This window comes from Neofelis nebulosa, chromosome 6 (assembly GCF_028018385.1).
Source record: "Neofelis nebulosa isolate mNeoNeb1 chromosome 6, mNeoNeb1.pri, whole genome shotgun sequence".
Lineage (NCBI taxonomy): Eukaryota > Metazoa > Chordata > Mammalia > Carnivora > Felidae > Neofelis > Neofelis nebulosa.
In genome coordinates, this window is record NC_080787.1 from 141,026,803 (window position 1) to 141,041,619 (window position 14,817).

General features: G+C 37.5%; 1 protein-coding gene across 20 annotated transcripts in view; it reads right to left on the reverse strand.

Annotated features, from left to right (window-relative positions):
* The window catches only part of SYNE1 (spectrin repeat containing nuclear envelope protein 1), a 490,159-nt gene that overhangs the window by 370,603 nt on the left and 104,739 nt on the right, over window positions 1–14,817 (reverse strand). For all 20 annotated transcript variants that reach the window (XM_058735689.1, XM_058735694.1, XM_058735678.1 and 17 more), the window contains 2 exons: window positions 13,079–13,174; window positions 4,537–4,620 (listed from right to left, as the gene is read on the reverse strand). In XM_058735689.1, coding sequence (XP_058591672.1) covers window positions 4,537–4,620; window positions 13,079–13,174 — 180 coding nt within the window. The remainder of the gene's footprint in view (window positions 1–4,536; window positions 4,621–13,078; window positions 13,175–14,817) is intronic.

Below are 14,817 nucleotides of genomic sequence, written 5' to 3' on the forward strand. Positions count from 1 at the left end.
GAATTTATAATCACAAAAATAAGAAAACTCTCTGGGGTTGAAAATAGAATAGAATCTCTTTCTGCAGAGATAAAGGAAGTAAAAGCTAGTCAGGACGAAATAAAAACTACTATAAATGAGCTGCAATCTCAAATGGTTGCCACTCCAGCAATGATGGATGAAGCAGAGCAGCCACTCAGCAATATAGAGGACAAACTTATGGAGAAAAATGAAGCAGAAAAATGGAGGGAAATTAAAGCAAAAGAGCACGATTTAAGAATTAGAGAACTCAGTTACTCATTAAGAAGGAAAAATATCAAAATCATAGGGGTCCCAAAAGATGAAGAGACAGAAAAGGGGTAGAAGGTTTATGTGAGCAAATCTAGAGGAAAACTTTCCTAACCTGGGGAAAGACACAGACATCAAAATCCAGGAAGCACAGAAAATTCCTCTTAGATTCAACAAAAACAGACCATTAACAAGGCATATCATAGTCAAATTCACAAAATAGTCAAGGAAAGAATCATGAAAGCAGTAAGGGAAAAAAGTCCTTATCCTACCAGGGAAGAGAGATCAGGTTCTCAGCAGACCTATCCATAGAAACTTGGCAGGCCAGAAAAGAGTGGCAGGATATATTCAATGTGCTGAATCAAAAAAAAAAAAAAAATATGCAGCCAAGAATTCTTTATCCAGCAATGCTGTCATTCAAAAATAAAAGGAGACATAAAAAGTTTCCCAAACAAACAAAAATTACAGGAGTTCATGACCACTAAACCAGCCCTGCTAGACATTTTAAGGGAGACACTCTGAGGGGAGAAAAAAAAAAAAGACCAAAACAACAAAGACTATAAAGGACCAGAGAATATCACCAGAAACTCCAACTCTACAGAAAACATAATGGCAATAAATTCATATCATTCAGTACTCACTCTAAATGTCATTGGACTAAACGCTGCAATCAAAAGACATAGATACAGTAACAGAATGGATAAGAAAATAAGATCTATCTATATGCTGTTTACAAGAGACCCACTTTAGACCTAAAGACACTTGCAGATTGAAAGTAAGGGGATGGAGAACCATCTATCATGCTAATGGCTGACAAAAGAGAGCCAGAGTAACCATACTTCTATCAGACAATTTAGACTTTAAAATAAAGACTGTAACAAGAGATGAAGAAAGGCATTATATCATAATTAATGGGTTTATCCACCAAGAAGACCTAAAAATTGTAAACATTGATACTCCAAATATGAGAATATCCAAATACATAAGTCAATTAATCACAAACATAAAGAAACTCACTGATTATAATACCATAATAGTAGGGGACTTCAACACCCCACTTACAACAATGGACAGATCATCTAAACAGAAAATCAACAAGGAAACTATGGCTTTGAATGACACACTGGACTGGATGAATTTAACAGATATATTCAGAATATTTGATACTAAACCAGTGGAATACACATTCTTCTCCAGTGTACATGGAATGTTCTTCAGAATAGATCACATACTGGGACACAACCAGCCCTCAACAAGTACAAAAAGATCAAGACCATACCGTGCATATTTTCAGACCACAACACTATGAAACTAAAAATCAACCACAAGAAAAAAATGTGGAAAGGTAACATATATTTGGAGACCAAAGACTACACTACTGAAGAATAAATGGGCTAACCAAGAAGTTAAAGAGGAAATTAAAAAGTACATGGAAGCCAATGAAAATGATAACACCACAGCCCAAAACCTCTGTGACACAGCAAAGGCTTTCATAAGAGGGAAGTAAATAGCAATCCAGGCCTTCCTAAAGAAGGAAGAAAGGTTTCAGATACACAACCTAAACTGACACCTTAAAGAGCTGTAAAAAGAACAGCAAATAAAACCCCAAACCAGCAGAAAACAGGAAATAATAAAGACCAGATCAGAAATCAATGCTATTGAAACCAAAACAAACAAACAAACAAAAAAACAACAAAAAAAAACCCCAGTAGAACAGATCAATGAAACCAGGAGCTGGTTCTTTGAAAGAATTAACAAAATTGATAAACCCCTAGCCACTTTGATCAAGAAGAAAAAGGAAAGGAACCAAATAAAGAAAATTGAGAGTGAAAGAGGAGAGATCACAACCAACACAACAGAAATACAAACAATAATAAGAGAATATTATGAGCAATTATACACCAATAAAATGGGCAATCTGGAAGAAATGGACAAATTCCTAGAAACATATAAACTACCAAAACTGAAACAGAAATAAATAGAAAATTTTAACAGACCCATAATCAGTGAAGAAATCGAATTAGTAATCAAAAATCTCCCAAAAACCAAGAGTCCAGGGCCAGATGGTTTTCCAGGGGAATTCCACCAAACATTTAAAAAAGAGTTAACACCTATTCTCTTGTAGCTGTTCCAAAAAATAGAAATGGAAGGAAAACTTCCAAACTCTTTCTAGGAAGCCAGCATTACCTTGATTCCAAAACCAAAGACCCACTAAAAAGGAGACAGACCAATTTCCCTGATGAACATGGACGAAAAAGTCCTCAACAAGATACTAGTTGACTAGATCCAACAATACATTAAAAAAATTATTCACTACGACCAAGTGAGATTTATACCTAGGATGCAAGGCTGGTTCAATATCCGCAGAATAATCAATGTGATTCATCACATCAATAAAAGAAAGGACAAGAACCATATGATCTCAATAAATGCAGAGAAAGCATTTGACAAAATACAGCATCCTTTGTTGATAAAAACCCTCAAGAAAGTAGAGATAGAAGGATCATACCTAGAGATCATAAAAGCCATATATGAAACATCCACCTCTAATATCATCCTCAATGGGGAAAAAAATGAGAGCTTTCCCCCCTAAGGTCAGGAATAAGACAGGGATGTCCACTCTTGCCACTGTTATTCAACATAGTATTGGAAATCTTAGCCTCAGCAATCAGACAACCCAAAAGAATAGCAGGCATCCACAAAAAAAAAAAAAAAAAAAAAAAGGCATTCAAATCAGCCAGGAGGAGGTCAAACTTTTACTCTTCGCAGATGACATGATATCCTATATGCACATGCACCCCAATGTTTTTAGCAGCACTATCGACAATAACCAAAGTACAGAAAGAGCCCAAATGTCCATCGACAGATGAATGGATAAAGATGTGGTATATAGATACAATGGAGTATTACTCAGCAATCAGAAAGAATGAAATCTTGCCATTTGCAACTATGTGGAACTAGAGGGTATTATGCTAAGCGAAATTAGTCAGAGAAAGACAAATATCATATGACTTCACTCATATGAGGACTTCAAGATACAAATCAGATGAACATAAGAGAGGGAAGCAAAAATAATATAAAAACAGGGAGGGGGACAAAACATAAGAGACTCTTAAATATAGAGAACAAACAGAGGGTTGCTGGAGGAGTTGTGGGAGGGGTGATGAGCTAAACAGGTAAGGGGCATTAAGGAATCTACTCCTGAGATCATTGTTGCAGTATATGTTAACTAACTTAGATGTAAATTTAAAAAAATAAATTATAAAAAAATAAAAAAACAAAAATTAAAATAATAACTAATAATAATCACAGCACGGGATTGTACCTATTAAATAAAACAAACTCATGCCACAGTAAATACCTGAATAAAATAAATAGGGGGCAGGGAGAAAGGACATCCTTTTCTTACAAAACAATTCCAGTTAACACATGTGAAAGGATTGTCTAATCACAATTAGACAAACATCAAAGAAAAAATTACTGAAGGCAATCAATGTTAAAATCAGTGAGCAAAGTTTGAGGAGAAGTAGAATATTAGCATAATCTCAATGATCTGCCCTATTATTTTTCAGTTACAAAGGAAGAATAGTAACTTTATCATAAAAAACATAGCAAACAGCCTTACCCAAGTGAAGGAGAGTAACATCACCAGCTGTAAGACCTATCAGAATCCTATATCCACTAACATGATGAACTGAGAAGAGTACAATATCACATCCTTGGAATTTTTGCCAAAAATGTATAACCTCAATCTAATCTTGAGAAAACATCAAACAAATCCAAAATGAGAGACCTTCTACAAAATAACTGACCAGGACTTATTATTAAGATCATGAAGGACAAGGAAAGACAATGTCATAGAGTGGAAGAGACCAAGAGTCACAGCAGTTATATGCTAAGTGTATCACTGGATCGGATCCTGAATAGAAGTAAGACATCAGTGGGAAAAGAAATAGATGAAATTAGCCTAATGTCTATGCTTTAATTAGTAGTATCACACCAATTTAAAATTCTATTTTTAATAATTGTCCTATATATACATACATGCAGTATGTATAAAAGTTCTTCACAGTAGAGAAAGCTGGCTGAAGTACAGACATGAAATCTCTGTGCCATTTTTTGCCACTTGGTTGTAAATCTAAAATTATGTTACAATAATATAGCATCTCTAGCTGTATAATTTACATGTAATGCTTTTACCGCACAGCCAGTGTTGAAAAACATCAGTATGCCCACACCTCTTCTTTAAGTGTTTTGTCTCTCTCTTACCTTCCTTCCTTCAAGGAACTTCAGTGCTGTGCCAATATTAGCCACAGCATGGATTCGCTTCATACGGCGTCCTTGTTCACAAGGCTATAAACAGGGAAGAACAGGAATAAATAAAAATGCACACATTAAAAAAGGTAATTATAAAATCTATGTAAATGGATTAAAAGTATACTTGAAGAATATTCAAGAACACCATTATTCAATTTCTATAGGGTTAACAGATACACAAAGGAGCATTACCCCACAGTGCTTGGAGTGCTTGGAAGTGTAGTTCATACACTTCCCTTTCACATCTCTGTATGCCAAGAGCAGAAATTCACAAGACTCCCATGTTGCCTATTGAGACTATCACTCCTATAAATTAGGAAACATTTATATGAAAAGTGCTCTTGGTGCCGGTGTGGGAGCAGGAAATATACAGGAAATCTGTACTTTCCTCCAATTTTGTTGTAAACTCAAAACTCCTTAAAAAAAAAGAACTCTTAAAAAAAAAAAAGTTCTCTTGGTCACACACCATTTCCTTTTGCAGTCATACTAACATGAGAGATTATCGAGAGTATTAGTAACATTTCTTGGTTTGAATGACCAAAATACATGGCACGCATGGGCCAAGGTTAAAAAGTAGGATTGCAACAATGAAAATGGTATTCACATGCTAGCATGTCCGGTACAAGGATACTCTAACTTACCTGTGTTTACACTACCGAAATGCATTATGTGCTTTCTATGTGCCACAATGTTAATTTTAAAACTCAAAGTAATTTCAACTAAGTAGATATAATTAGCCTTTTACATTTGCAGGAAATAAATGGATAACTGTGGTGAAGTAATTTCTCCATGGTTGCATAGCTGGTAACCTGGTCCCTTCTCTATGACACCAAAACTCTACATAATTTCTCATTAAAACTCAAAACTGCCTATCTTTTTTTTTTGTCTTTTTTTTTCAATATATGAAATTTATTGTCAAATTGGTTTCCATACAACACCCAGTGCTCATCCCAAAAGGTGCCCTCCTCAATACCCATCCCCCACCCTCCCCTCCCTCCCACCCCCCATCAACCCTCAGTTTGTTCTCAGTTTTTAAGAGTCTCTTATGCTTTGGCTCTCTCCCACTCTAACCTCTTTTTTTTTTTCTTCCCCTCCCCCATGGGTTTCTGTTACGTTTCTCAGGATCCACATAAGAGTGAAAACATATGGTATCTGTCTTTCTCTGTATGGCTTATTTCACTTAGCATCACACTCTCCACTTCCATCCACGTGGCTACAAAGGGCCATATTTCATTCTTTCTCATTGCCACGTAGTATTCCATTGTGTATATAAACCACAATTTCTTGATCCATTCATCAGTTGATGGACATTTAGGCTCTTTCCATAATTTGGCTCTTGTTGAGAGTGCTGCTATAAACATTGGGGTACAAGTGCCCCTATGCATCAATACTCCTGTATCCCTGGGGTAAATTCCTAGCAGTGCTACTGCTGGGTCATAGGGTAGGTCTATTTTTAATTTTCTGAGGAACCTCCACACTGTTTTCCAGAGGGGCTTCACCAATTTGCATTCCTACCAACAGTGCAAGAGGGTTCCCGTTTCTCCACATCCTCTCCAGCATCTATAGTCTCCTGATTTGTTCATTTTGGCCACTCTGACTGGCGTGAGGTGATATCTGAGTGTGGTTTTGATTTGTATTTCCCTGATAAGGAGCGACGTTGAGCATCTTTTCATGTGCCTGTTGGCCATCCAGATGTCTTCTTTAGAGAAGTGTCTATTCATGTTTTCTGCCCATTTCTTCACTGGGTAATTTGTTTTCTGGGTGTGGAGTTTGGTGAGCTCTTTATAGATTTTGGATACTAGCCCTTTGTCCGATATGTCATTTGCAAATATCTTTTCCCATTCCGTTGGTTGCCTTTTAGTTTTGTTGGTTGTTTCCTTTGCTGTGCAGAAGCTTTTTATCTTCATAAGGTCCCAGTAATTCATTTTTGCTTTTAATTCCCTTGCCTTTGGGGATGTGTCGAGTAAGAGATTGCTACAGCTGAGGTCAGAGAGGCCTTTTCCTGCTTTCTCCTCTAGGGTTTTGATGGTTTCCTGTCTCACATTCAGGTCCTTTATCCATTTTGAGTTTATTTTTGTGAATGGTGTGAGAAAGTGGTCTAGTTTCAACCTTCTGCATGTTGCTGTCCAGTTCTCCCAGCACCATTTGTTAAAGAGACTGTCTTTTTTCCATTGGATGTTCTTTCCTGCTTTGTCAAAGATTAGTTGACCATACGTTTGTGGGTCTAGTTCTAGGGTTTCTATTCTATTCCATTGGTCTATGTGTCTGTTTTTGTGCCAATACCATGCTGTCTTGATGATGACAGCTTTGTAGTAGAGGCTAAAGTCTGGGGTTGTGATGCCTCCTGCTTTGGTCTTCTTCTTCAAAATTACTTTGGCTATTTGGGGACTTTTGTGGTTCCATATGAATTTTAGGATTGCTAAACTGCCTATCTTTTAAATTCCAATTAATAGTGTATCAGGTAATGGTTTTTAAAAAAAATTTTTTTTAATTTTTATTTATTTTTGACAGAGAGAGAGAGACAGAGCATGAGTGGGGAAGAGGCAGAGACAGAGAGAGAGAGAGAGAGACAGAATCTAAAGCAGGCTCCAGGCTCTGAGCTATCAGGACAGAGCCTGACACGGGGCTCGAACTCACAGACCACGAGGTCATGACCTGAGCCGAAGTCGGATGCTCAACCGACTGAGCCACCCAGGCGCCCCGGTAATGGTTTTTATGATATGATTTTAAACAAATATTTAAATAGAAAATGTAATTTTTTTTTTACTTTTTATTTATCCTTTATTTGGGAACCCTTGTCGTGCATAATGGTCTTATATTTGGTCCATGCATGGCCCACTTGGTCATTTAATGAGTTATCTTCTATAATGCAAAAAGCACCTATTAGCCTACCAACTAAGACAAAGCCAGGGCCTGGAAATGAAGTATGAAAGCCATTCCCCTAATACAACCACCATCCATTCTAATCTCCTGCCTTCCTATACCCAAGACAACTATCATAAAATCCAGTTCAGGGGTGCCTGGGTGGCTCAGTCGGTTAAGCCACCGACTTCGGCTCAGGTCATGATCTCACGGTTCGTTGAGTTCAAGCCCCGCGTCGGGCTCTGGGCTGATGGCTCGGAGCCTGGAGCCTGCTTCCGATTCTGTGTCTCCCTCTCTCTCTGACCCTCCCCCGTTCATGCTCTGTCTCTGTCTCAAAAATAAATAAACATTAAAAAAATTTTTTTTAAAAATCCAGTTCAATGTTTTCCTTCTTATATAGATTCATTTCCTTTACATGCATTCATGAAAAAATTATCTATTTTAGTTTTTAACTTTATATAAAGGGATCATATTAATCTTTTGAGGCTCACTTTCCCACATAATATTATATTGCTAAGACTCATCCATGTTGTTGCTGTCACTGTATTTCATTCACTTTGACAGCTCTTGGCCATCTTTTCTGCACTCCCTTTGATGTGAATCTTGGTTATTTCCAGATTATTTCTATTGTGACCTGTGCTGATAGATCATTTTTGGATACCCTATCTTTAGTACAAGTATAAAGAGTTTTTCTTGGTTGTAAACCTAAGAGTGAAATTGCTGGGTCAGAGGGAATGCGACTTTGAACTTCTGAAGTAAGGCCAAACTGTTCCAAAGCGTTTGCGCTTCTTTCCATTCTTGTCAACAATAAGAATAATCCTATGGGTGCATATCTTGTTTAACGCTTCATGTTGACAGATATTGAAAAAAAAAAATTCTTTCAGTTAAATGTACGTAACATGGTCTTTCACTGTGGTCTTCATTTGCATCTCCTGATCAACAATGATAGAACTTCTCTTCCTCTGTTCTTTGACAATGTTTCTTTTGTAAAATGCCCTTTCACATCTCTCACTCAGGTTTCCCTGTAGTTTGTACTGTTTCTATTTTGAAGATGTACTTTATATATTCTTGTCATAATCTTTTCGTAATCTTTTTACTACATGTATTGTGAATATATTCTACCCATTTTTAACTTCTTTTGTCACTTTCTTTAAAGGTTTTCATTTTAAAACATTTTTAATTTTAATATCATCCAATGCAGCAATGCCTTGGTCTGTTTCTGGACTCTATTGCATTTGTCAGTATGTCCATCCTTGTATCAATACCACACTATCTGAAGTTATATAACTTTACTGTAAGACTTGATATCTGGTGGAGCAAACACCATGTGTCTACTTTTCTTGTTGGATGTCCCCTAGCAAAATGAGCAAGATATAAATATCTATTGTATTGTCCCTCTCCAGTTGGCATCTATTTTTACACAATTTAATCTGCCCTAATATCATGATCATAGTAGGCCTCGAACTCATAAAAGGCACTGGCCATGTCTCATTCATCTTTGTTTTCCTTAGAGGGTAGAAGGTAGTGTCCTATCCATAACAGAACTCCAGAAATGTTAGCTGGATGGATATTCAGCAGATAATGCCAAGCCCAGTTGCAGATTGAGTTCTATTCTAAATATATGATCTATGGCTAATAAAGTCACCTGGTGAACATTCAGGGCTCTTTGATGCTCCAGATTTCCTAAGAGTGCCCACTGTACACTTTTTTTTTTTACAGATCTATTTTCTTTTTAAATACTTTACTTAAGCATAATAACATATGACATTATATTAGCTTCACGTATACAGATTAATGATTCAGTATTTGTATACTTTGCAAAATGACCAGCACAATAAGTCTAGTTACCATACATTGAATTTTTTTATGATGACAACTTCCAAGATCTACTCTCTTAGCAACTTTTAAATATATAATAAAATATTAGCAACTATAGTCACCATGCTGTACAGTACACCTCCATGACTTATTTATTCTATAAATAGAAGTTTGTACCTCTTGATCCCCTTCACCCATTTGGCCAACTCCAACTCCCCTCCCTTCTGGCAACTGCCAATCTGTTCTTTGTATCTCTGAGTTTTGTTTTGTTATTTGTTTTATTTTTAGAATCTACAAATAAATAAAACCATAGAATCTTTGTCTTCTTCTGTCTTATCTCATTTAGTATAATATCCTTAACGTCTATCCATGTCATTGCAAATGACAAGAGTTCATTTTTCATGGCTGCATAGTATTCCATATATCTCACATCTTCTTTATCCATTCATCCATTGACAGACACTCAAGTAATTTCCATATATTGGCTATTGTAAATCATGCTGCAATGAGCATGGGGTTGCGTATGTTTTGACTTAGTGTTTTGTTTTCTATTATTGTGCACTTTTAAGTGAATTATTAGGCTTCTCCTGAATGCAAACTATTAAGGAGTTTAAAAAAAGAGAGTTAACAAAATGGATAAGAAATAAGTTTCTCGGCAGTCCTTAAACTCTTCATGTGGCTTCTATTATTTCCAATTTTTCAACGGCAATTCCTCACATTCTTAAAAAAAGTCCTAAGTGTGAAATTAAATTTAGTGTTCCTATATTTATATGTGATTACAGATACATAGTCACGGATACATTTAAAGAGAAAATGTTCCACAAATAATCAAAGAATGTAGAGAAATCTAGGAACAGTAATTTAAAAGTTAAAGATACTCTAAGTCCTTAAATAAAATCATAGTTTTCTCAAGACAGTCATAATAGGTTATTCAAGGAGACTAGATACTGAGATTCCACCCTCACCCTGAGATGCAGACAAGGCAGGGATACTAAGCCATTTGGCCACATTTCCCTGATGATCATGGTCAGAGTCAGAGTTCCAGGCTATGTGAACTCTGATGTTAAGCACAGTGTTGTTAATAGAGTTCTACCTATGAGATATTTTAGGATTTCTGAATAGTGTTAGAACTCTTGATGGAAATGCTCTTACCCACATTCTCCCTTTGAAAGCTCTACAAGAATTCCTGGGATACTCATTCCTTTTTAATTCATGCTTTTCATTTTAATGTGGTCCTGAATTATAATGTATACATATACAAAATTTAAATAACCATTTCCAAGGATTATTTATAATCTAAGAGCAATTTCATTTTACATAATTCAGAATCTTGGAGGGCTCAATACAAGTAAATAATAAAGGTTAAACTGGAAACTACCTTGTATGTCTCAGTTCTTCTCTGCTAAGTGAGAAAGCTGAGATTCTTTTTGAAATCTCTTCTAGCTTCAAGGTCTTATAATTTATGTCTGAATGAGTAGGGTACTTAAACAGAAATAGGACTCTTATGTCAAAATATATACTTTTTCTAGAGTCATTTAGCTTGGCAATTAAATGCCCATCAAGCTTTCTGTACCCTGTTGGCCAAGTATACTGGCAAAATTATATTGACACAGAATGATATACCTCCTGAATACCCAACTGAATTGGAATGAAGATTCCTTTAACCTTTTAGTAAACAGCTTAATTCAGGAGGAAATAAAAAGATGCCCAATTATGTCTGGCAATCAAGGGAGTATATATCTCAAGTCAATGATTTGACTTGACATCTGAATGCTAATCTAGTTTATTTAGCTCATGCATATTTCAAATTGGCTTTTCATATATGTTTTCTTTGATTTCCCCCAAAGTAGAACCTGAGACAGGACTTGGATGCATGTAGTTTACTGTGGAGGTGATCCCAGGTAGCAAGAGTGAGGGGGGTGCATGGAGTGTGAGACAGGGAAGAAGAAAAATGCTATTGAGGGTTTCCACTGTGAGCAACTGGGCCTCAATCCTACTGAGGACTCAAGCACTCCATGAGACATGTGTAAATACGTCACAGAATTGTCTGCCTTCCCAATGCCAGACTGCAGCATTTATTCATGGACTCCCATCTGCATTGGTTGGAGGACCTTCGGGACCATTAACTCTTCTACACTTCAAGGCTGCTTTAGGCAACTTGTGCTTTTGACCAAAGGTATGAGGGTGGAAACCTGGAGGCAAGCTACCAGTGTTTGAGGCAAGATGCTACTAGAGGGTGTAGGCAATGTCCCCCACTGTGTGAAGTCATTTGAAGCTGGAGGTGAGCTGACATAGCACAAGGGCACCAGAAGCATCCGCTTCTGAATCAAGTTAGAGAGAAGATTTACACAAAATTATTATCAGTTTGTAGTTTCTCAACAAACAACCCTATTTTGAGCATTCCACACAAAATTAACTGGAAATTTATGTTTAGGCAAATACACGTTTAAAAACTCACTTAACCAAGTTTCATGGCTGTGTAGCTGTTGTCAAGAAGCAATAGACAAAGAACAAATAAGTGCTCCCAATTTAGGACACTGTGTTCTAGCACGTCATACGACATTTTGAAGGTAATTTCCTGAGTATCTTTTCGTAATTATGATACACATCATTTATAAGTAGTTTATCTTTGCACACACTACTTACCTCTCTACTACTCTCAAATAACAAAACGTAAGCCAGAAAAAAAAAAATGCAGATCTTTCTCGACTAACAATGGGGTTATATCCTGATAAACTCATTATAAGTTGGAAAAACTGCAAATCAAAATTGCATTTAATACACCTACACTACTGAACATCACAGCTTGGCCTAGCTCACCTTAAACGTGCTGAGATCACTGACATTAGCCTACAGTTGGGCAAAATTCTCTAACTCAAAGCCAATCTTATAATGGAGTGTTTAATATTTCATGTAATTTATTCAGTACTGTACTGAAAGTGAAAAATAGAATGGCTATGTGGGTATAGAACGGTTGTTAAGTGTACCAGTTCTTTACCCTCATGACCGCATGGCTCACTGGGAGTGGTGCCTCCTTGCCCCTGCCTGGCATCACAAGAGGATCTTCCTGTGCATTGTTAGCGCAGGAAAAGATCCAAATTCAAAATTCCAAGTATGGTTTTTAGTGAATGCCTATTACTTTCACAACATTGTAAAGTCAAAAAGTCATTAAGTCAAACCACTGTAAGTTGGGGACTGTCTATACTTTATTATTAAGTAACATAGAAAAGTATATTCTGTAGCTCACTATCAATGTGTTTTTCACTTTGCTGGTTCCACTGCCCAAGAAAAAAGCAAATGATTCTGAAGGTGCTGTTCCTGTGACAAATGACTGATGATGGAGGCTGTCCACAAGTGTATGAAAAATGTCATGCTGATCTCAAACTTAATTTTCAACAAACAAGTATATAAATAATACACAGTTATGGACCAACATTCCTTTCCAAACGGAAAGCAAACTCTGGAAGTGAGGTCAATGTTAATCTGCAAGTAATTTTCCTGGATAGACATTGCATAAGATGCAGTAGTTAAGCATGATAGATTACTGATGAAGTTCTTTACTCTTCCTTCTAAGGTTGCTACTACTACATATAGAGTTTTAAATCCACTAAATGTGTGTGGGAACTAGAAAGGAAAGGTGTTCCCTGCTCCCGGAAGTGACTGATCTATTCGGGGGTTGTGGAACACTAACACACTAGTATTCCCAGTGTGTTACCCACTTTTATAGGACATCGCCTTTTACACTCCCAACCCCACAACCTCCGAATCCCAAAAGGGAACAGTTTGACAATCTGGTCACAGGAAAAATCCTTACCAGTTTCTGCCCGGACAGGACCTCCAGAAGAGCAAGCAGCTTAACGCCATCTTTCATGTCTTCAAAAAGATCATCTACCACCAGTGGGGGTTTCCGCTAGAAGATAAAAAAATGAATAAATGCAAAAAGTGCATCTTCTCTCTCTGACATACCTTTGCTACTCATTATGGTGAAATCTGGAGGAACAGTTTCTAAATACCCTAAATTCTTTATTTTGGATATGAGTGGCAATGGCCAATTATAAGGAGAAAAACAACCTTTTGGAAATAAACATACTCAAAAACCTCAGGAGACTTTTTTGAATGTTTATTTATTTTGAGAGGAATAAAAGACGGGGGAGGGGGGTAGGGCAGAGACAGAGAGAGAGAGAGAGAGAGAGAGAGAGAGAGAGAGAATCCCAAGCAGGCTCCACATTTGCAGCAGAGCCCCATTTGGAGCTCGATCTCACCAACCAATCTCACCAGCCATGAGATCATGACCTGAGCCGAAGAATCCCACTCTTAACGGACGGGGCCACCCATCTGCCCTGAAAACATGAGGAGACTTCATGCTTGGACTTTCATATACCTACCAGCTTCTTTCTAGAAAGGAATTTTTAAGACTCCAATGGTAGGGAATAAGGAAAGGAAAAGAAGTCACTATCAACACGAAAGATAAGCGAGACATTAACACAGGGCCTAAGCAGGGAAGAGGAGATGGCCAGAGACACTGGACCAACCTCCACACTTCACTGTGGGTGAGCACGGAACCCGGGCTTTCCCAAGCCCAACACTTCCGAGGCCCATTCTAGCCACGCTAATAGCCTTAGGTCAGTGGCCAGCTGCTGGAGCACCGTGAGCACAAGCAAAGTTGCAGATTTAGTCTCCAGTGGGTTAGCGGGCCATGTTCTGTGTCTCCACCTGACAAATGTAGCACAGCTTCTCTCACGATGCGTCACTGAACCCAGAGGATCATGGGCACAGATCACAGGCTGATCAGTGCAGATCCACCACCGCTGGAAAAGTAAGTCAAAGACCATTTTCAATTCATGGAGGGTCTTTTATTTTTTATAAAGGTCGTTGAAATACCCAATGTACTGGGGTTCATCAAACTTTAAAAAAAAATTTTTTTAATGTTTATTTATTTTTGAAACAGAGAGAGACAGAGCATGAGTGGGGGAGGGGCAGAGAGAGAGGGAGATACAGAATCCGAAGCAGGCTCCAGGCTCCGAGCTGTCAGCACCGAGCCCGACGCGGGGCTCAAACCCACAAGCCGTGAGATCATGACCTGAGCCGAAAGCTTAACCAACTGAGCCACCCAGGGGCCCCAGTCAAACTTTTAATTAGGTCTATCTTGGCTCAGACAAAAGCAGAGAAGCGCTGATGCTAGTGGAGGTCAGGTGTCCCCAGAATTCTACAGAATAAGAATTTTCCATTTATCACCTGGGTTCAAGCTCTACAGCTTTCTGCTTCTCACTGAACCATGTGAAAAGCCTAATGCCATATTCCTGACTTTCAATTGTCTTTCTTTCTAAAAAAGAAAAAGTTCTATTTACAGATATTTAATCACCAAACATTTTATTGAAATGAGACTTTTTTTCTTTACCCACTGATATGGAGCATTCCTATGTTTCCTATGACTGCATGAATTACAGTCTCTGAATGGCACAATTCTAATTTTAAATGCATTTTCTCTCTTTATAAAATGAACAGCCGAAAACATTTTGTTCTTATGCTGTGAAATACACATTCAAAAATAAC